Source organism: Sapajus apella, unplaced genomic scaffold (assembly GCF_009761245.1).
Source record: "Sapajus apella isolate SASKATOON/1434 unplaced genomic scaffold, GSC_monkey_1.0 scaffold148, whole genome shotgun sequence".
Classification (NCBI taxonomy): domain Eukaryota; kingdom Metazoa; phylum Chordata; class Mammalia; order Primates; family Cebidae; genus Sapajus; species Sapajus apella.
In genome coordinates this window covers 918,782-939,125 of record NW_022437088.1, presented here as the reverse complement: position 1 = coordinate 939,125, position 20,344 = coordinate 918,782, and the positions used below count along the sequence as shown (strand labels likewise).

General features: G+C 44.9%; 1 protein-coding gene across 3 annotated transcripts in view; it reads right to left on the bottom strand.

Annotated features, from left to right (window-relative positions):
• Positions 1–14,699: 14,699 nt before the first annotated feature.
• Positions 14,700–20,344, bottom strand: part of KCNN3 (potassium calcium-activated channel subfamily N member 3) — a 167,152-nt gene continuing 161,507 nt past the window's right edge. For 2 of the 3 annotated variants that reach the window (XM_032265108.1, XM_032265110.1), the window contains exons 7-8: positions 19,696–19,765; positions 14,700–15,584 (exon numbers count right to left, since the gene is read on the bottom strand). In XM_032265108.1, coding sequence (XP_032120999.1) covers positions 15,288–15,584; positions 19,696–19,765 — 367 coding nt within the window. In that variant the 3' untranslated portion in view covers positions 14,700–15,287. The remainder of the gene's footprint in view (positions 15,585–19,695; positions 19,766–20,344) is intronic. The other variant, XM_032265109.1, reaches the window with a different exon arrangement.

The window sequence follows — 20,344 nt, the reverse complement described above, 5'->3', positions numbered from 1 at the left end:
CTGAAGTTATCAATATTTACCTTCCTTCCAAACTATACTGTTATGGTTTGAATGTGTTCCCCCCAAAGCACGAGTAGAACCCTAATCCCCAATGTAACGTGTCGGGAGGTGGGGCCTACAGGGATATTTTAGGTTATTATGGCAAGGCTCTCATGAATGGATTAATGCCAACTATTAAAAGAACTTGAGGCTGCAAGTTCACTCTTGTGCCCTCTCTTGCTCTTCCCCCTTCCACCTAGGGGATGATGGAGCAAGAAGGCCCTCAAAAGATGCTGACCCCTCAATCTTGGACTTCCCAGCCTCCAGAAATGTGAGCCAATAAATTTCTGTTCATTGTAAATTACCCAGTCTCAGGTATTCTGTTATAGCAGCAAAACCAGACAAAGACAAATACTAAGATCTTAGGTCCCTTTTATTCCACTCATCACCCCCTCCTGACTGATAAATCATTTTCTGCTTTAGTCTTTTTTTTTTTTTTAAACTAATTTGGTTCATTTAACAGAACCTCCTTCTGTGGTTCCTTCTCCATCACTCTGCTAACTTGCTGGTACCTGCTAAAGTCAATTTTGACATTCCGAATTTTCTTGTTAGCCTACTTAATTTTTGTGTTTTAAACTTAAAAAGTTTAAGCCTGTCAGAACTACTGAACAGGCATATCTCCTTCATTCTCATTCTGGTTACTCTGGGAGATTTGATGTGTGCCCAGGAGGTTGGTTCTTCTCCACCAGGACTCTTTATGTTGGATATGACAGAAAATTCACCTCCAAATGATTACAACATAAAGCAAAGTGACTAGCTCAGGAATTAGAAGCTTCAGTGGCTCCTAGGATATTACCAAGGTGGGGTATTCTCCAACATCAACAACCAGTTCTCTGAGTCTTCAGACAAGAACAGCCGTTGACAATTCAATTCCATTCTGACATTAACTATCTGGAGACAGCACAGACCTCACAGGTTAAGGACTCAGTCCCACAAGTCTGCCCTTCACTTCAGATGCTGGTCACAAGTCCTGGCTTCTCATACTTCCAACTGACTGGCTATGAATTAGGGGTTCCCACAACCCCCTCCTCAGGTTCAACAATTTTCTAGACTGGCTCACAGAGTTCAGGAACATATTTTACTTAAGTTTATGGATTTATTTTAAAGGAAATTATAAAGGATACAAATTAACAGCCAGGAGAAGAGGCACCTAGGGCAAGGCCTAGAAGCATCCCAGGCACAGAAGCTTCCATCCACGGAGCTGGGGTGTGCCACCCTCTTGGCACATGGATGTGTTCACCAACCTGGAGGTTCTCTAGACTCTTTTGTTTAAGGGTTTTTACGGAGATTTCATCATCACATAGGCATGATCAATTTTTTTTTTTTTTTTTTGAGACAGCCTTGCTCTGCTGTCCAGGCTGGAGTGCAGTGGTGTGATCTTAGCTCACAGCAACCTCTGCCTCCCAAGTTCAAGCAATTCTGTAACAGGTGTGCACCACCACGCCTGGCTAATTTTTGTATTTTTAGTAGAGACAGGATTTCACCATGTTAGCCAGGCTGAAGGTTGCAGGTTTCTGACCAAAGCTTGAGTTTTCTGGTGACCAGCTCCCATTCTGGAGCTATCCAGGAGCCCAGGAAGAGTTACCTCATTATAACAAGAAAGGGGTCCTATCACCCAGGAAATCCCATGGCATTTAGGAGCTCTGTGCCAGGAACCAGGGACAAAGACCCAATATATATTTCTTATTTATTTTTTTGTTGGGATGGAGTCTTGCTCTGTTGCCCAGGCTGGAATGGATTGGCACAACCTCGGCTCACTGCAACTTCTGCCTCCCAGGTTCAAGCAATTCTGCCTCAGCCTCCCAAGTAGCTGGTACTACAGGCGAGTGCCACCATGCTTGGCTAATTTTTGTATTTTTAGTAGAGATGGGGTTTCACCATATTGGCCAGGCTGGTCTTGAACTCCTGACCTCATGATCCACTCACCTCAGCATCCCAAAGTGCTGGGATTACAAGCGTGAGCCACCATGCCTGGCCATATTTCTTATTATGCCACACAAGATCCCCTCTCCTCTCCCCTCTGCCTTCGGTGGTCTTCATCCTCATGTTCCGCATAGTGGCTCTCTCTCAACTCCTCCCTCTCCCCTCATGAAACAAAAGGGTTGTAGCAGCTCATGACCAAAGCAGAACCACACTTTCCAGGGGTAGAGGGTCTTTCCTGGTAGCTCTGACTCAAGCCCTGGGCTCTGGGGTTCATTTGCTCCCATTGGCCTGATTTGGGCCACGTGTCCATCCGTTTTGGCTAGGATGATGAGGTACTCTGTCTTGAGCCTGCTATGCCCCACCAGAGATCTGGAAGTCATATTAACCCCACCCAAGTGCATAGGTGGGATGGGGGAAGGGCAAATTCACTAAAGAAAAATCTGCATGCTGTTGGCAGAATTGGGGAATGGGTGTTCTGGAGGCAGTGAATAAATGTCCTCTACAGTTTTCTCACATCTTATTTCCAAGAACAGAACTGAGAGTGTCAGTTCCTCTTATTGATGATCTGACCATACTCACTGAGCATTTTCTCAACTAAATTGCAATCAAACAGGGTCCTATGTTCCCAAATTTGTGATTCAAGTAAACATTGCATTGTTAGTCTCGGAAAAAGGTCTCTGGGAAATCCTAAGAGTAAATTTGTTAAGATTCCCAAATTCTGAAGTTCAGGATGAGTTATGTATCTACCTTCTCATTCCAAGAGGTGGGAGGTGAGGAGGGTGTTCTAAGAAAGGGCAATTGAATCACAGCTTACAGGCACTTACAGAAAACCTGACATTTCCCTTGATGAGTGACTGGGGTGTGGGTGCCCCATAACTGTATGCATTATTTCTTGAGGAATACTTGATTGCTTTTAAGTGATACCCCAGTGTTTGAAAGTAGGAAGCAGGAAAGAGTTGGAAAGCATTTTACCTAAGTGAAGAGGAAGTCTCCTCAGGTAGTGGTAACATATGGCATGTGTGTTTTTCACCTTTGGTTTTTCTGGGACGGGATGGGGGCAGGAATGCATTTTAAGAGATGCTATTAAGTGTGACTTGTTCTCAGAAAAAATAACGTGTAAATTTCAAATTCATGCTACAAGCAGATTAAGTTAATTTTGGCTAATCTTCATGTATTATTTGCCGTGGTGACTGCAATGAAGATTAATAACCTTGACCATCATTAGCATAATCCTGTGTAATGCTGGATATAAAATCACATCACTTTAACAATTGAATTTAATGTTTCCTGACCAGTGGGAGTTCTTGTAGCTTTGCAAGTATTAACTGTAAATTCTTTAAACTAAGGGCAGATAACTTTGAAAATGATCAATGCCCCTGGAATATAAAATGCACTCTGAATTATTTTAACCAGTCACAATATGCCTAGCTTTGTTTTCTTTGAGAGGTTGCCAATGTATGGTGTATGCATGTGTGTGTGTTGAGAAGCAGGGGTCTTTTCTTCTTAGTTAACATTTGCAAAATGGATAACCAGCTACTATATGAGGATGAATCAAGAAAGAGCATGGAGAGGCTATGGGCAGGCCTCGGTGTACCACATCAGCCCAGGAGGCATCCTCAATGTGGCAGGAAAAGGTTCCAGCTTAGTTTCTGGCTGTTATTCTCCATCTGATTCTGGGAAAATCATTTCTCTTGAATCTCGATCTCCTATGTGTAAGGCAAGGGCCATGACCTAGATGAATGGCTCTAACAGGCCTGGTCTGCTTCTCATCTGCATCCACATACAGTGCCAGCACTTTGTTTTTGACAGCCATGCAGATGAGCCTTTTCCTGGATGCCAGGGGCATTTTCTTTTCCCTCAGATTGCTCTATTCCTGTTGGCCTGCAGGGGGTGCTCTTACTCAGAGGCTCCTGAATTCTGAATTCGCAGAATTGTCCATTTTGGAAAACTGGGCCCACCTCTGAGTTCTAATGTCCTGTTTTTCCAGCTTCCACGGTTATGCATGATGTAATAATGGATCAGATGTTCTTTATAATAGGAGACAACATTTTATTTAACGGTTATAGTCTGGAAAAGATCAGTGGGTACCACATAGCAGGGCACCCCATTTTTGTGTGTTAGGTTTAGTGAGTTACTTGCTAGCAAGGACAATGTGTTATGTTTAATTTTAACTTTTTCGTCTAGTGAAAAATGTCAGAATAGCCTTCCCTCAATCATCATCCAGGGCAAAGGCCCAAGGAAGACATTATACCCAGACAGACTGTGCCAGGAGAAAGCAGCAGCCAGCCAGAGGAATGCCGAGCTAGGCAAGAGTAACCTGGCTGCATCGTTTGCCAATGTATGCACAGCTAGGCTCAGGGGGCCAGGACCGAAAAGACATGAGGGCAAGATGAAAAGGAATTAAGCTTCACGCAAATCACCATCTTTATAAAAATCTTGCCCCCTCCCATTCTCCTCTCTTCCCCTCTCCTCGCCACCCAGGGGGAGGGGAGAGATCCTGGGGACGGCTGTGCCAGGCAGGGCACTGGCAGCCTCAGCAAGCTCTGGATCAGCGATGCTCAACTCAGGGTACCCCTTAGAGCCACCTGTGGTGCTTCAGGGACATGCCCAGGTGTCACTCAGATTCTGCTTCTGAGTCTCCATGGATTGAGAAGCCTGGCTTGGGGTTTTCAGAAGCTTCTAAGATGAGTCTGCGGAGACCCTCTGCTCAGATAAATGGAGTGCTGTGTTGAACTGCCTGATACTTCACTTGAACATAGTTGCCAGTTTGCCTTATCACACATCAGTGTGTCTAGATATTCTCATTGATGAACAGCCATTTGCCTTAGGAGCGGCTCTCACACTCTACAGGTGGTTAAAATGGGTTTAGTGTTGAGGCCTTCCATGTGTTTTCATGTTGTGGGGGCAGTCTCCTAAGTCAACACTACCGTGAAGACCAGGGCCATCCTGGCCTTGCTTAAGGGGGCAACCGTTTCCAGGGGACGCTGTTTCTGACCTAAATTAAGATTTCCTCTTTCAAAAAATCTTGCGTTCACAACTGTACACGTAGGGAAGGAAGAAGATAAAGGAAATCAGTCGCTTGCGCTTTTGGATTTTTGGTTTTAGTCAGTTCTCTTCTCGTTTTTATTTAATGCCATCATATTGTATTAGCATACGCCATAACATTTAAAAATGCCCATTCTCTCCAGCTTCAGTTCAAGAGGGAGTGGGGAAGGCCATAGACTAAGCCCACCTTCAAGATCACACTCCCATACTTTGCACAGAGAAGAAAATGCAGTCTTCCATCCAGATCCTCAGACCCACACACCAGCCCACCACTCTCATTCCAGATGCCCTAAGCCTGGGTCTGGACACGTGGTCAACACACATCCTGGATCTTACAAATCCAGTGGTGACCAGCAGTAGAATTGAAGTGTCTATGTTTTCGTTCACTCCCAGAGTGTGCTGAGAAATCGTAGGCTGTTTTGTCAATTTAATTCCTGTAGATGAGTCATTTGCTCCTCAGTTTTCTATGGCCCAATTTTCCCATCGGAATAATGGGAATAATATGTCATCCACCTCACAGGGTGAGGACTAATTTATTGGCATTTGAGGTCCTTAGATGAAAGGTATGACTTTGTATAAGTATAAAGTGTTATTATTTAGTAATCACTGAGTTGGTAAATGTATTCATTCATATTGAATTTTTGGAGGAGAGCTTTAAGGAATGACAGCAGTAGAAATGCAGCTAGATATATTTTTGAAAACATTTTTTAGGTCTACCAACTTAGAAAAAGTCCCAAATATTACATACTCTTTCTAAAGCACCTAATTCGCATTATTATTATTATTATTTGCCTAGAACTACAGAAAAATTTACAGGAAGGAAAGTGAGGGTACAGGGTTTTCAACTTGGGGAAATTCATTTCCCACCCCCTGGCTGCCAAGCCTTCCTACTCACAATTCCACAAGTGTGCCTGCAGCTGTGAGGACAGCTGGAGAGATCTGTTGTGTTTCTGGTCCTCTCTGACATTTTGCAGTGTCTCTTTTGATTGACACTGCATACGGGGCATGACCTCTCTGACTTGGCCCTGCTTATTGTGAAGTGTCACCTTGGGGGCAGGGAGCTAGAGATATTTCGTTGTTTTAAAGAAGTATAATATGCCCTTGAGCTTTGAGCACAGCAACAGAAATCTGGCGACTCTTTTTGGAGCTCTAACGAATTCTAACCAGAGCACATAGTTTCGTTACAAGCTGTCACACCATGGTAATAGAAGACCTTTAGCTAATGTAGAGAAAGGCTGATCATACAGGCAGTTGTATGATTTAGATAGGCAGGGCCCATGGAGCTGTGAAGAGTTCACTAGGACTCCTCTGCCTTCCAAGACACAGGTTCCCACCTGACTCAGGGAGAAAGATTTCCCACTAGTCCACCTTCTGTGTATGTTACCAAAAGGAAGCCATATTTGGAGCTGATCTAAGCTCCAGCCCCTGCAATTTCATTTGCCTTCCCTTAGTAAAGAACACAAGCACAATGAGAATAAAACCACGCACAGCATGTGAAGACCAGGCCCTTCTGATGCTGATGTGTGGAGAAAACTGGGCACTAGACTGGACAAATTTTTAGCTGTTGCCTTATGGGAACCACAGAAATGGATTGAAATAAAACTTACGAAACCACTTTAACCACTCTTATTTATGCATTACCACCAGGGGAAAACAAAGTCAGTGAAACAGAAAAACGTTTTCCAAGGGAAAAATCAGTTTCCTCTTTGGTGACCTGAGAAAATTTACCGTAACTCCATTCAAAACCTTCAGGCACTTGACTTTTTTTTTTCTTTTTTTTTTTTTAATATCCTTTACCTTTTTAATAAAAAGTAAAAAACAAACAAAAAATACATCAATGTTCTGAATAGAACCTCTCTATGTAAAGGTCTCACTAAACAAATAAACATAGGACCAGACAAAAGAAACGGAGCGGTGAATAGCAATAAGATATATTATGAAGCATTTATATATGTATGTATATATTATATATGAATGTGCGGGTATATGTGTGTGCACCTATGTATGTATAAATCTAAATATTTGCCTACATACACGTCACACACATACATATTTATACTGACCTCTTTAGATTGAAGTCCAAGGCACTTTTTACAATGAACAGGTTAAAGCCATTAATTTAGAACATAACTGTTTCTGGGTACATATCAAGTTATGGCACCAATTATCAGAATTCACATCTTTCCTTGCCCACCTTGGAGTGTTTCTTGGTGCAATGAATAAGAGAATTGGCTTTAAAGGAGATTAGGAATGTTTCTAGATGGCTAACTAACTTCTCTTGCTAGTTTCCTCTGGGGGAGGAGAGTTCTCACTGGTGAGATGCTGAGTTCCTCAAGGAAAAAACACAGGGATTGAGAAACACAACAATTCCTGTACTATGCTAAGCAGAGACTCCTGTAGCCTTCCAGAGGACCTGCCCTGCGGTTCCACCTGATATTCCGATGCCCTGGTAGCCTAGGCTAAAAAAAAAAAAAAAAAAAAAAAGACTAAAACTTAAAAACAGAGGCTTTGAGGTGGCTCAAGACTATGAAGTGGGTGCTATTTAGATAAGACCAGAAAAAGACTCTCTCTTACTGACTTTATTATGTTTTATGTAGACCATCCAAGCTACAAAGCCTCAAGTGGAACTTTAAGATGCACTTGTTTTTATCCTTATGATCATTCAGAACCTTCACATCATCAAATAATTCTGTAAATGAGACCAGGAAGAAATAGTGTCATCTTTAATTATTAACGAGGTTGGTTATCACTGCACTGAGGTGAGGCCAGCGCATATCAGTATTTCCGGGGCACACAGGTCACCTGGGGATTTGTTAAAGGGCCAATTCTGATGAAGAAGGTTTTGTGTGGGGCCTGAGATTGCGCATCTCTAACAAGCTTACAGATGGCACTAACGCTGCCAGTCTGTGGACCACACTTCGAATAGCCAGGGTTAGCATGTAGCCATGGACTTGAATTACTGTCAAGAGGTCTGCTTTCCCCAAATGATGAATTTGCATTTGTATCTTTGATTCTAGATGGAATACAACTTTGAGGGGATAGGTCAGAATATATTTGCTCTTTATAATTGTCTTAGTCTGAGCAATGTTTGAAGGAAAAACTAAAAGAGAAAAGCATTTAGTAGCAGAAAAATGTTAAGAAATAAATCAATTACCACCAATACATTCATCAGTCAATTGTAAAATAGAAAATAGGCTAATTTCCATTATCTAATGAGTAAGTAACCTTATAAAAACAGGTGCCCTGGAGTTCAGATGGCTTTAGTGGAGCTCAGCCTAACATACAACTGAGGAGTAAAATACAGGTACTGAGAGAATTTAGCTCCATAAAAAGAAAGCTGTGTACAAGTTAGGGCTCAGTTACACAAACAGACTGAAAACGGGCATTTAGACATTTCTCTTTCAGACAGCGTGAATAGCTACTGTCATTGAGGCCCAAGGCTTATCTACCTTTAAGCTGACATAAATTGAAATTTGAGAGGATTCCAGCCTTTTCCCAGGAGAAAACTTGTTTTGCACTATCTGTAAATCTCTGTGAATTTCCAGGGTTTAGGAAAGGAAGAGACACACAAGCTCAGTTAAACCTGCCCCAGTGCAACCTGGTTCTCACCTGTACAATATCACACCAAAGCGACAACAGCAAGTGAGGGTCCTTGGTGAGAAGAGGCTCACTGATTCTAGAAAACCTTTACTCTGTAACCACACACACCCTGTTTTCATCTAGAAGTAGTACCTTAGCCATACGAAGGCGGGAACTGAGAACTTCTACATGTGTGTCTCAGCTGCCCTACAGAGAAAGAGGGCTGTGGATTCCATGAGTTGCTTAATTTTGCTATAAAGGACAACATCTCAATGGGAACTCTTTATTTCCTCCCAGCTAGAGTAAGCTAGCAAAAAAGGCAGCCCGGCTCTTTGCTGGCTCTGGCTGTTCATGTCCTGCTGGCTCCTCCCATCATTCCCTTAGGAGCTTGGCTCCATGTTGTTGATAAACGTGTGGGAACCTTGCTGCCTCGAGGGTACGGCCAATTTAGGAAAGCACATCTGCACACTGGACTCCTGTTGGGCCTTGTGGAGGCTGGAAACCCAACCCAGTTTCACTTACACAGAGAAACTCAGAATGGCTAGAATTTTGAGCATTTTCAGTTACAGGAAAACAGGACTCTTCCTTAGACCCAATTCAGACATTGTCAAAGGAAAGTTGGTTGGCTGAGTTTGAGACTTATATAATTTATGTAATGAGGCCTTTGAATTTATATAGAAAGAGCCTGCAATTTTATTAAACTGGTTTGCACAGCTACTAAAGGAGTGATGGCTTCTAAACTCTCTTCTGAAATGGCTTGATAGAATTTAGGGCAGAATTATTCTTCTAAGCTTGGTATAATGTTCTTTCGTCTCTAACACTCAGGCCTGGGAGAATTAGAACATGGCAGTTCAGTAGGCTGTGGTAGGAGGACCCTTGGTCTGGGTGCCTGGCAATCACTAACAGTGATGTGTACTCAGAAACGGTCACTGGGAGAGCAGGCTGACAGTCGACCTGCTAAACACTAGTTTGATACAAAATGTTAATTGAAAGTTACAATATATTTTATAATATATCAATATATTTCATATTTAAAATAAACTGTTATGCTTTCTCCTATCATTAAAAAATAGCAAGCAGTACAGAGGCAAGATGCAAATTCATATTAAAGCTCATCTGATTCTGAATATAAACACTTCAGTTTCTGAGCTTGCCATGAAAATATTTCCTCCATGAACATCCTGTTATTCTCTTTTGCTGTTCTCTTGTGGCCAGTGCAGAACGGAGAGTCTGGGACCAAAACTGAGTTGTTGCGCCATTAAACACCGTATCTGATGAAGGTGGATCAGTCCTGGTTGAGATTCAAAAACCGAGACAGTATGACACAGCGAGAGAATGTTTATTCCGCGTCCTCCTTCGTGAAGCTGGACGTTGGCTGCTTCGATCAGATTCAGACATGTATACGTACTTCTTCTTTTTGGCTATAAATGTCAACATCTCTTTGGGATCCTAACTGCAGGTTGGTGTTGAATGTTGTGCTTTTCCTCCACCTCTTGGTTGGTCACGATGTCTCTTTTGTTTGTTTCAACACATAGCCCAGGCCCAAGATTACAGCTTCCAGGATACATTTTTCAGGTGTGTAAACAACTGTCACAGGGCACTTGGCACCTAGATTTGGAGGTCATAAGTTGAAGATTTGACAATGGTTTTGTTCAGAGGGAGCTCCAGTTCATGTTTGGGTGTTTCCAGTAATGGCATAAGACAAAAAGATCACAGTTATATATTTTTCTATCTGTATATATGTATATACCATTGCACTGAGTACTTTTTAATAAGCTGCGGTCTGTTTCAATAAAAATCTACATGTTACTTGTCTGACAGGAGTTTAATGTTAATTTCTATTTATGCAGCCTGACACAAGCTTTCTACTACCACAAGCAGACAGTTAATATTGCTATCCCTGTAAACTCCTTTCTTAGTGGTGCCAATGATCCCATTTCCTGAACGTTTACTTTGGCGGCAGTAGAGAAGGAAAGGATAGTGTCGGGCGTCAGCAAGCCCACTGACTGCAAGGGGAGAGAAGGGGCTGTTCGTGCCTCCCGGGAAGCCACCAGGTAGCTGTCTAAGGTACTGAAATCCAACCCTGCAGAGTCAATAGGGATCCTTCATCTGCTTCTAGCAACTCTCAGAGAAGAATGAATATAGAAAACTGGGGACATATTTTAGGATTTAAAAACAGTAACTTAAAAAGAGTAGGAACCTACTGGTAGTGCAATGACTTCACAGTATTTCATCTGTGGCACTGTGATGGGAGCAACACTGTTTGTTCTGGGTGAAACACTGATTCTTAATTTGGAGTGTACTGCTTGTTGAGTTGCACTCTGGAGGAAGGGAAAGTTCTGGAACTATGTGTTAATCCCATATTTCTCCCTGCGGATTTTACCACTATTTAATATGCACTAATTACTTTTTGGTAGCTACTGCTGCATTCAAATGTAACATCAAGTTGTGAACTAGATACAGTCAGTCTAGGCTGCTGTTGATGACAAAGGTGATTTCATTTGTTCTCTATTTAATTCTTTGTACTTAAGAATATTAACTATTCTCTTCTTTTAAGTACAGGGAAACTGATGAATGAGGTGGTTATGTGAATTGGCCAAAGATGTGGATCCAGTCTTAGATTTTTATTTATCTGATTTTGTGTCACTAGGTTTCTTCTTTTCCATGATTGTTTATTCACAAAGAAATTATAAAAATTTAAGGGGGAAATCCCCCAATATATTAAAATCATTACTTCTTCAATGCTGTTCCTTCTTGGCCTTTAATAAGAAAAATAGCTTGTACATGCTCAGCGCTTGGAATTTACTTTCCCATACATTTTCTATGTCTCCTAATTCACAAGATTGTTGTTGTACCACTGGCCCCTGCTGAGGTCGGTCAGTGGTGGCTCGGGGCCTTCCCCCTCTCGTTCTTTTGGATTGTATTAAGCACTTCTAGAGACATGATGTCACGAAGTTACACGTTATGAAGATGGCAAGGACAGTTCATAGACACTTTAGGACAATTTGTTGATGATGATCACATATATGTGGCCTTTGATCCAAGGGTGAAGACTTTTATTTGGACTTCAATCTAAGGAGGAGTGAGCCCCTACTCTGGTATAATTTACCAACTAATGCTATGTCCTGAATTCCACTGAGATTAGTGGTCTTAAAGTATCACAGTACATCCCTGACTTTACAGTACATGAAGCTATAATATGGCTTAAGCAACGGGGAGGGGGGTGGCTCCTTATTTCTAATTCAAGTGTCTAGATATTTTAGGGAATATTAGAGTGATTTTATCTGTCACCAAGTTATCAGAAAGATTATAGTAGGGGATCTGCCATTGGGTCAGTCCTCCAGGATTGGGCAGATCTTGATCAGTACAGCACTGACATGAGGTTGCCATAATTAATAGTTTTTACATATAGCCAATTTTTTTTTAAGATGGAGTCTTGCTTGAGAGGCTGGAGAGCAGTGGTGCAAGTTATTCTCCTGCCTCGGCCTCCCAAGTAGCTGAGACTATAGGTACCCATCATGACAGCTAATTTTTGTATTTTTAGTAGAGGTTTTTGCCATGTTGGCCAGGCTGGTCTTGAACTCTTGGGTTCAAGTTATTCTCCTGCCTCGGCCTCCCAAGTAGCTGAGACTATAGGTACCCATCATGACAACTAATTTTTGTATTTTTAGTAGATGTGGGGTTTTGCCATGTTGGCCAGGCTGGTCTTGAACTCCTGATCTCAGGTGATCCTGTCTCCTTGGCCTCCCAAAATGCTGGGATTACAGGTGTGAGCCACTGTGCCTGGCTATGTATAGCCAATTCTTGAGCAGATAATTAAACCTCCTCCACTACAAAACTTGAAAGTAAGGTGCAAGAAGGCATGACATAAGAATCCACCTGCCCCTTTTCCCATCTGACTGTGATGCTGAGGTGTGGTAGAATTAGCCGAAAGGTGTAGGAAGAAAACTTGGGTGAGTTACACCCAGAATAATTATACCTAAGTCATCAAGGGTTGATTGTACTTGCAGCAGAACAGGTAAATTTCCCACATAAAGCTGAAATGCTAGTACAGAGGAATAGCCTTCCATTTGCTATTACAGGATCAACGTGCAGGTTCGATCACTTTTTTCTGAAGCGTAAGCATTCTTTTGCCAAGAATAAAGATCATGTATAGCTATTGCACTACCAATAGGTCAAGTCATGCTACAAATGTCCATGTGTTTCTAGGATGCCAGTGGCTGCTGCTACCAGAAATAACTCCCATCACTTCCGTGACTAATGTTGCTAGTTTGGTCTTTAGGGTTTACCTAAGTGAGAGCATCAGTGATGGGTGAAAGAATTATTCGCAGACCACAATGGATAAATCACAGTCTGTGCACACTTTTGGCCAGGAAGAGTGGCAGTGGAATCTTGCATGTCATTTGGTTGAAATTAAGACTAAATCTCTATATGTGCATACACCCACACCCACACCCACACACACACATATCACAGGGTTACAGCAGAATGAAAGAGGTGAATAAGAATCACTAGTTGAAGGCTGTAGGTTTAAATGATCAGGATTGGCACACTCAGATCAGCCCACCAGTGGTCTTCACTTTGTGAAATGGAACTGATATCACAAGGAAACTGCATGGTTATTTCATCTGTTTACACATCTGCTTATATGTTCAGCTGAACTGTCACTGAAAACAGGAGCACCATTCTTGGGACGTAAAAAAAGGAGGGGAAACTTTCAGATAATCAACAGTTAAAAGGACAAGTAAAAAAATAAGCCAACAGCAAGTGTGGCATCTCTGGTATGCAAAACAACTAATGAAAGTGTTCAAAGGAATTATCAAGGCAAGCCATTAAGACTATAAACCATCAAAGGAGCAGCAGCAATAGCAAGAGACAGAAGAGGGTTAGCAAGAGACTAGATCCTCCTGAAAGAGTGGCCTTGGTTCTGCAGTTGTCTACCTTGTGCTGTCCTTAGAAGAACAGGCCCAGTGCTTCAGAAGAAAAATCTCCATGCCAAGGCACTGCCTTCAGAAGGGCGATGATGTCTTCTTACAAAGGTAAACCCAAGATGACAACCACAAGCAAAAAATCACTCTTTAGTTTTACCTTCCACAGATGAAATAGTCCACACAGTGCCATTCAGTTTCCCACAGGCAGAAACCAAAGACCTCAGAATGAGAAAAGTGATGAGTAGCATGACGGTTTTCATACCACGAATGTTACGTGTGGTTAGATTATGGATCAATGAAAAAAATTTTCAGTGCCTCTCACTACACTGAACCTTGATGTTTCTGAAGTCTCTTGGAGTTTGAGATGCATCAGAATAGTTTTTGCACCAAGATTAACATGGCACAGTGGGAACAGGCTACCGACAAATCTACATCCTCTTACCTTACCCACAGGGCTCCCTAAGGGTTCCCTTTATTCCCACAACATTTCATTCTGAGATGACTTCAGGTCAGGTAGGAGGGATCACATGGGCCACTCTTCATCACTTCTCCTCCCAGCTCAGAGGCTCACAGGTGAGGCACTTGGCCCTTTTACACTCCTAACACCTGGAGCTGGAAACCTGTTGCCAGCTAAATACGGCTCAGCAAATCTCCAAAGCATCCTTCTATTCGCTAAGGTGTTATTGAGTTGCTCTTGTCTGTACGTCTGCACACACACGCACAATTTCTTGTCCTCTCCCTCCACACATACAAACACTTGGTCATGTGGTCCATCAAAACACAGCTTGTTTGGATGGAAGAAGAAAACTGAAGGTGCTGTTATTTTTAGAAACCTGCTTATCCCTCCTGAATGCCAACAGTTTTGGCTTGGCATCCATTTCAAATCAAGCAAGGTGCATGTCCAGGACAAAGCAATGTGCATTGTGTCTGAAGGGACCCGCATCTTCAGTGAAACTCAGAATTCATCCGGTGCTAGATAATTACCTGACCTGAAAGCACCCCACGTTCAGATTCAAACCAGCTCAACACCCATGGAACGGGTGCCTACTGTGTGCTGGGTAAGGTGTCAAGTCCCTTTTTATTTGGATTAAGCTCAAATAAGAAAGGGCCTGGACCGAAAGCCGGATGTGTGTGTATACATGTGCACACTTGCAAACACACAGGTTTATATGGGTGTTTATATTGAGTGGAAAACCTGGCTTTTTATTTGTCTGTGTCTTTCCTTTTTTTTTTTTCAGTCTGATTTGGGTATATTTGTTTTGGCAAGTTGTGGGCAGCTCTCTTTTCTCTTTGTCACACAGAGGCTTCTGTAGACAAAAGGAAGAGAGAGGGGCATGTTCAAAGACCCCCATGGTGAAGAACCCATTCCCCAAGCCTGACACGACCCCCTCTCCCAGTGGACCCCTCTTCTGGACTGGCTTCACTGTTGGCTACTTCAGTGCATCTGACCCCCACCCCCCACGTGAAGACCTGAGATTGAGCGTGGATTTCTGTTCTCCACCAGCTCTGCAGCAAGGGCCCTGCCAGAGGCGTCGCTTCCTGTCATCTCCTCTTCCCGCTCCCAAGTAGAGGCACCTAAACAGAGATTAGATTTCTGGTTTCAAGGCATGTCGGACCAAGCACGCTGAATGAACATGAGTTAGTTAATTAGCTCGGTCTCTCTTCTTCCCGTTCCCTGGTCTGAATGTTCCTTGATGGCAAAGCGACCAGGAGAGAGTTGATTTGCATCTTAAGACCTATGGGTAATGCTTCTGGAGTGGGGAGATTTATTTAGCAACTGCTTGAACTTGTGTATGGGGTCGGGAAGGAGGTGGAGCTGACCCCAATCGGGCTATCGGAGATGGGGGTGTGGGTGGTGCCCACGGCCACGCTGACTCCCCGGGCCTCGATGATGGCAGACAGGAGCTGCTGCTGCTGCTGGCGCAGGGTGTCGGCGATGAGCAGCGGCAGGGAGTTGAAGCTGGCGGTGAGATGCTCCAGTTTGGACTCCAGGCTGCCAATCTGCTTCTCCAGGTCTTCGCTCCGGTCATTGAGTTCTGTGATTAAGTCATACATGACGTTCTGCATCTGTGTGGAGAGAGAGAGGCAGGAGACAGGGAGATGACAGGTCATCACAGAGGAATCTGCACTGGGAGAAATGAAACGCCCTCCACAGCATGACAGGAGCCACTTCCACACCAGCTGATCCGGCGAAGGAAAGACACAGGTTTATTTCCTGGGGACAGGGAGGCTGAAGTGTGGACATTTTTTTTTTCTTATTACGAAAGTAATGAGTATTAATGCCAGTGTTTTATTAGAGAATATGTGCCAAGAGGGAAAAGGTGGCCCCTTTTTTCTTTAAATAAAATGAGTCTCTAAACTGTCACATGTTCTTACAGGGCCACAACCTCTCAGCTCACATGGCTGGTGGCATCTAATGATTCCAGAAATGTTGCTGGTGGGGAATGGACAGTGCATAGATGTATGATTAGTAGACCAGGGTTTAAGTACACATCTGCAGCTCAGTGACAACGTGCCCTCTGCCCGGCACCTGGCCTCTCTCACTCTCGGTTGCCTTAGAAAATTGGAGTGAATGACTATACACAGTTAGGAGTTATTGCATATCCCCCAACCTCCATGTTAACACGGCAGCCAGGATGTAAGGTGAATGAACTCCCAGGCACAGTGCTTAGCCAAAGGGGGCTGGCTTGCTGAGGGTGGCCCTTCCCCTGCCTGGTCCACAAGGCCTCCAAGTGAGACATCCCTGAAGGGTCATTCCAACTGGCTGAGGTCTTTGTTGACTGTCTCACAGTTCAAACTCTCCCTCTGACCAATCCAGTGGCCCTCATTCCTTGGCAGGGGTCCTGAGTGTGCTCCCCAATGCCCCTCCTGCCCTCAGCACTGACTCCCCGTGTTCCAGGGGTGCTGGCCGATTACCGGTGCTCCTTCCCCAATACCCTATGGCCCCCTTGTTGGTCTGCAGAGTTCCAGTCTATGCAACGGATGTTTTCCTCCCAGCAAATTAGCAAATGCCATCCTGGCTGTGCACATTAGACTTGGGAACATTAGCCTTCCAGGCATCAGGGAGTAAGGCTCCTGGGGTGGCAATGCAGAGGGCCAGGCTGGGGGCTGCTTTGTCATCCCCAAGACACCGAGGCTCTTTGGGTTTCTGGTGATCTGCCAGTGACACTCCAATCGTATTTCACCTGAAATTTCAGGTTACTCCAGGAAGATATAGAAACCATTTGTGCCCCAGGGACCAAAGCAGCAGCAAGGAAGATGAGAGGAAAAAGAGGCGTAAAAGATGTGAGACGCCACAGAAGAGTGAAGGGAGCAGGGATGCGACACGGCGAGCCTCCCCGGAAGACTCCATGCACCAAAGGGAAATTCACTGGGCAGCATAAGGAAAGGCTGAGCAGTAGCATGGAGATGGCCCTGCTCCCATGAGCTGTGCTGTTGCCAGAGCAGGACACTGTGTCGTGAGTGCCCTTGGAGGACAGGGCGACATTAGAAGTGAAAGTTCTCCCTTTATTAATCAACATGACAGAACCCCTCGAGGTGCACACTTTTCCAGAATGTGCAAAGCCACTCATTTCATTTGACCGCAGGGGCGCCCTGATCAGCTCTGGGTGCAGAGCCCAGGCCTCCACGCTGGTGCTCGCCAACTGCCCGACCGTGGGATGTCACTTTGTTCCTCTGGGTCTTGGTTTCCTCATCTATATTCATAATCAGAGCTACCATTTGCAAAACCTTTCTAGTTTACCAAGCGTTTTCACAGATATCATCTTATTCGATCACCTGAGCCTCCGAAGGTAGGAATCATTTTTACATTTCAACTGAAGTAATTGAAGCAATTAGGAAAAGACTCCAAGCCCTCCCAGCTCTGCCAGCCTATAGGACAGCAATTCAATACAGACATAATATGTGGAGGCCACATGCCATATTCCTAATTTAGAGAGGACCAAAGGGCAGGAGTGGGAAGGCGCTGAGCTGGGAGGCTACAGCACACAGAAAGGAGAGAGAACACGGTGTTATCATCTCGCCTGCTCTGTTGCTTGGTGACAGGATGCCAGGGGGAATGCGGACCAATGTGAAGTGTGCTAAGCTGCTGCCAGGACCTTGGCTGAGTCTCCTTGGGGGAAAAGACTGGAGGGACGTCAGAGCTTGCCTCCTGCGAACCTTTTGCTCTGCAGATTTTTCCCTCAACCTTTTCCTGCACACTCTTTCTTCCCAGGTAACTTGCTCCTGGGTTACCGATGGCTTAGTTCCCCCACCCAAGTCACAGGAGTGTCTTTGCAGTTCACTGAGGTGTTCGCTTCACCTGGTCTACTCTGTGGGCCCCATGTCTCTGAGAGGCCATGGGTGGTGCTGCAGAAATGCAGGCCTGAAAGTTGGGTTTGCCCCATGTCCCCAGGGAACATCGGTCACAGTGTGTCCTGCAAAGTGAGAGAAGAGACAGGAAACACTGCTACTTGTGGAAGAAGCATCCTGGAGCATGTCGGTGGGCTATTCCTGAAGTCACAGGTGGGCCCCTGGCTCTGTGTGCTCTCTATGGCCCTCTTCCTGGCCAAGGCTGATTGGTCCCAGGGTGGATACATGAACCAAATTGGCCAATCATCTCTTCTGAGAATTTAGAATTAAGACCAGTAAAGGGCCAATGAGTCTTTGCCTGCGGCTAAAACTATCATAGGTACTCTCTGAATTGGAGCCTGTTACAGTCTGTTGTGGGGACAAGAGGCATACAGGGAGAGAAAGACGGAGAAAGAGGGAAAGGAAGAGAGAGACAGGGAGAGGGAGAGAGAACGGAAGCAGTCACTCGCACACAAGCAGGGAGTAGCGACGGTGAGGGACCTCACCTCCCCCCTGGCTGGGGGGGCTTCCCAGGTCTGCTTCGAGTCAGTTCCTTCCTGCAGTCTGGCCACATGCCTCCTTTGAGGTTCTGCCTGGAATGAGACTCCCTTCTAGCCTTAGAATAGATTTCTCCATTTTTAAACCTAGTCCCAGCGGGTTTCTGATATTAAAACCAACACACCCAAAACCTGAGGGAGTTCTCTCCTGCATGCCTACATTCCACTCCCACCCCATGCTCCCAGGAACCACGGGGCACTCCACGTGAACACCCTCCTCCAAAGGCACACAGGCCTGGGGGCTTCTCCCCACTGGTGCCAAGCCACTGACTGCCCGACTGAAGTCCTCACAGGTTTAGGAGGCTCTTTCTGTGGCTCAGTCCCTTAAATGAACAAGGCACATGCACATGGCCCCACAACAGTGATTTCTCTGCATCCTTTTCAAGGGGTGCTTAATGTGCCTGAGGGAGTGTCTCTTGCTTACCCAGGGAATGTGTTCCATTATGATAATTGACATCTGCTGGAATGTTCCACCAGCCTGGCCCTGAGCGTACACTTAATATACAATTCCTATCAAGAGGCAGTGAGGAGGGAGGGCTGAGGAGGGGAGGCCCTTTCTTCAGCGGCACCAATCCAGCTCTAGCAGTGCGGCCTTCGGCTCCCTCACCTGGGTGATTTGCAAGAGGAGAGAGTTTCTTTACAGTATTTATGGCAGCTCAGGGCCAGAAACAGAGAGTGACAGAATGATGGCAAGCCTGATATCCTAGGGTTCTCAAAAGAAGGCGCTCTTTTTTGGTATCTTCATGTTTCTCGTAGACTATCTGCCTCTTGAGAAATAAAGACATGACCCCCACATACACACACACCACGGTCACCAACTTGAGGCCAGAAAAGCTGGTTGGTAAGGATTGGAGGATGCAGAAAAATGAACTTCCAAGTATTACAGCAAATCGGCGTGACCTGGGCAGTCAGCACGGCCACAGTCACTGTCTGGTCCTCGCTAGTGTGCTTCACAGCGCTGCAAACAAGCCCAACCTCAGCAGTCCCTCTATGTGCAGCTCATAAAATGACACCGAATAGGTTTAGTCGGCCAGCTCATTAATTCCACGCAAAGACACACCTGAGCAATTTCACTTAAGAAACAAAAGCCAAGTTTTAAAGACCACAGGATACACCAGTAGATTGCAAATGGAACCAGCTTGAGCCTGGACATTTCTGAACCAAGCGGAAAGTTTTCTCTGCTTGCCTGGTCCCGCAAAGGCCGGTGTGAACCTGGCCAGGACTCACAGGTGCGACTGAGAAGACTCAGGTGTCTTGTATTCTAGGGGACGTCTCCAGACGCTGCCACTCACCTTGGAAAGGTCCACTAGGGTGTTGGCTTGGTCGCTCAGCTTCCTCTGCTCCATCTTGACGCTCCTCAGCCTGCGGGAAAGAGTGATAACAGGCAAGCCCTTCAGGTCCATGCAGAGGTTCAGCTGTGCTAGCAGATCCTCCAGCCCTACCTCTGCCTCTGATTTTGGGACCCAACATGGGAACCGTGAACCTGGGGAACAATTGAGGCTTTTACTTTCCTGGGGCCTGTCGGAGCCCCCAGAAAGCAAACTCTTGTCCCCACGCATGCTCACCTGCAGCCACCTGTCTCCTTGCTATTCCCAGATCATTTTCCTGCCTCTATATCTTGAGTGCATTATTCTCAACTTTTCAGGGGGTCCCCAAATCTCTCCATCAGAATAAATGTTTTCACCCTTTGCTTTTCCACTATATTTTAAAAAACTCTTCCATCACAGAAAGCATCAGCCAGTTTGTTTTGATTTGAGTTGCAATGCATGGTGTGTGTGTGTGGTGTGTGTTCTGTGTGGGTTTTGTATGTGATGTGTGTGTTGTGTGTGTGTGTGTGTGTTGTGTGTGGGGCTGCGTGTGTGTGGGGGGGCATGTGGTGTGTGTGTGATTTGTGTGTGTGGTGTGTAGTGTGTGTGGTGTGTGTGGTTGGTGTGTGGTATA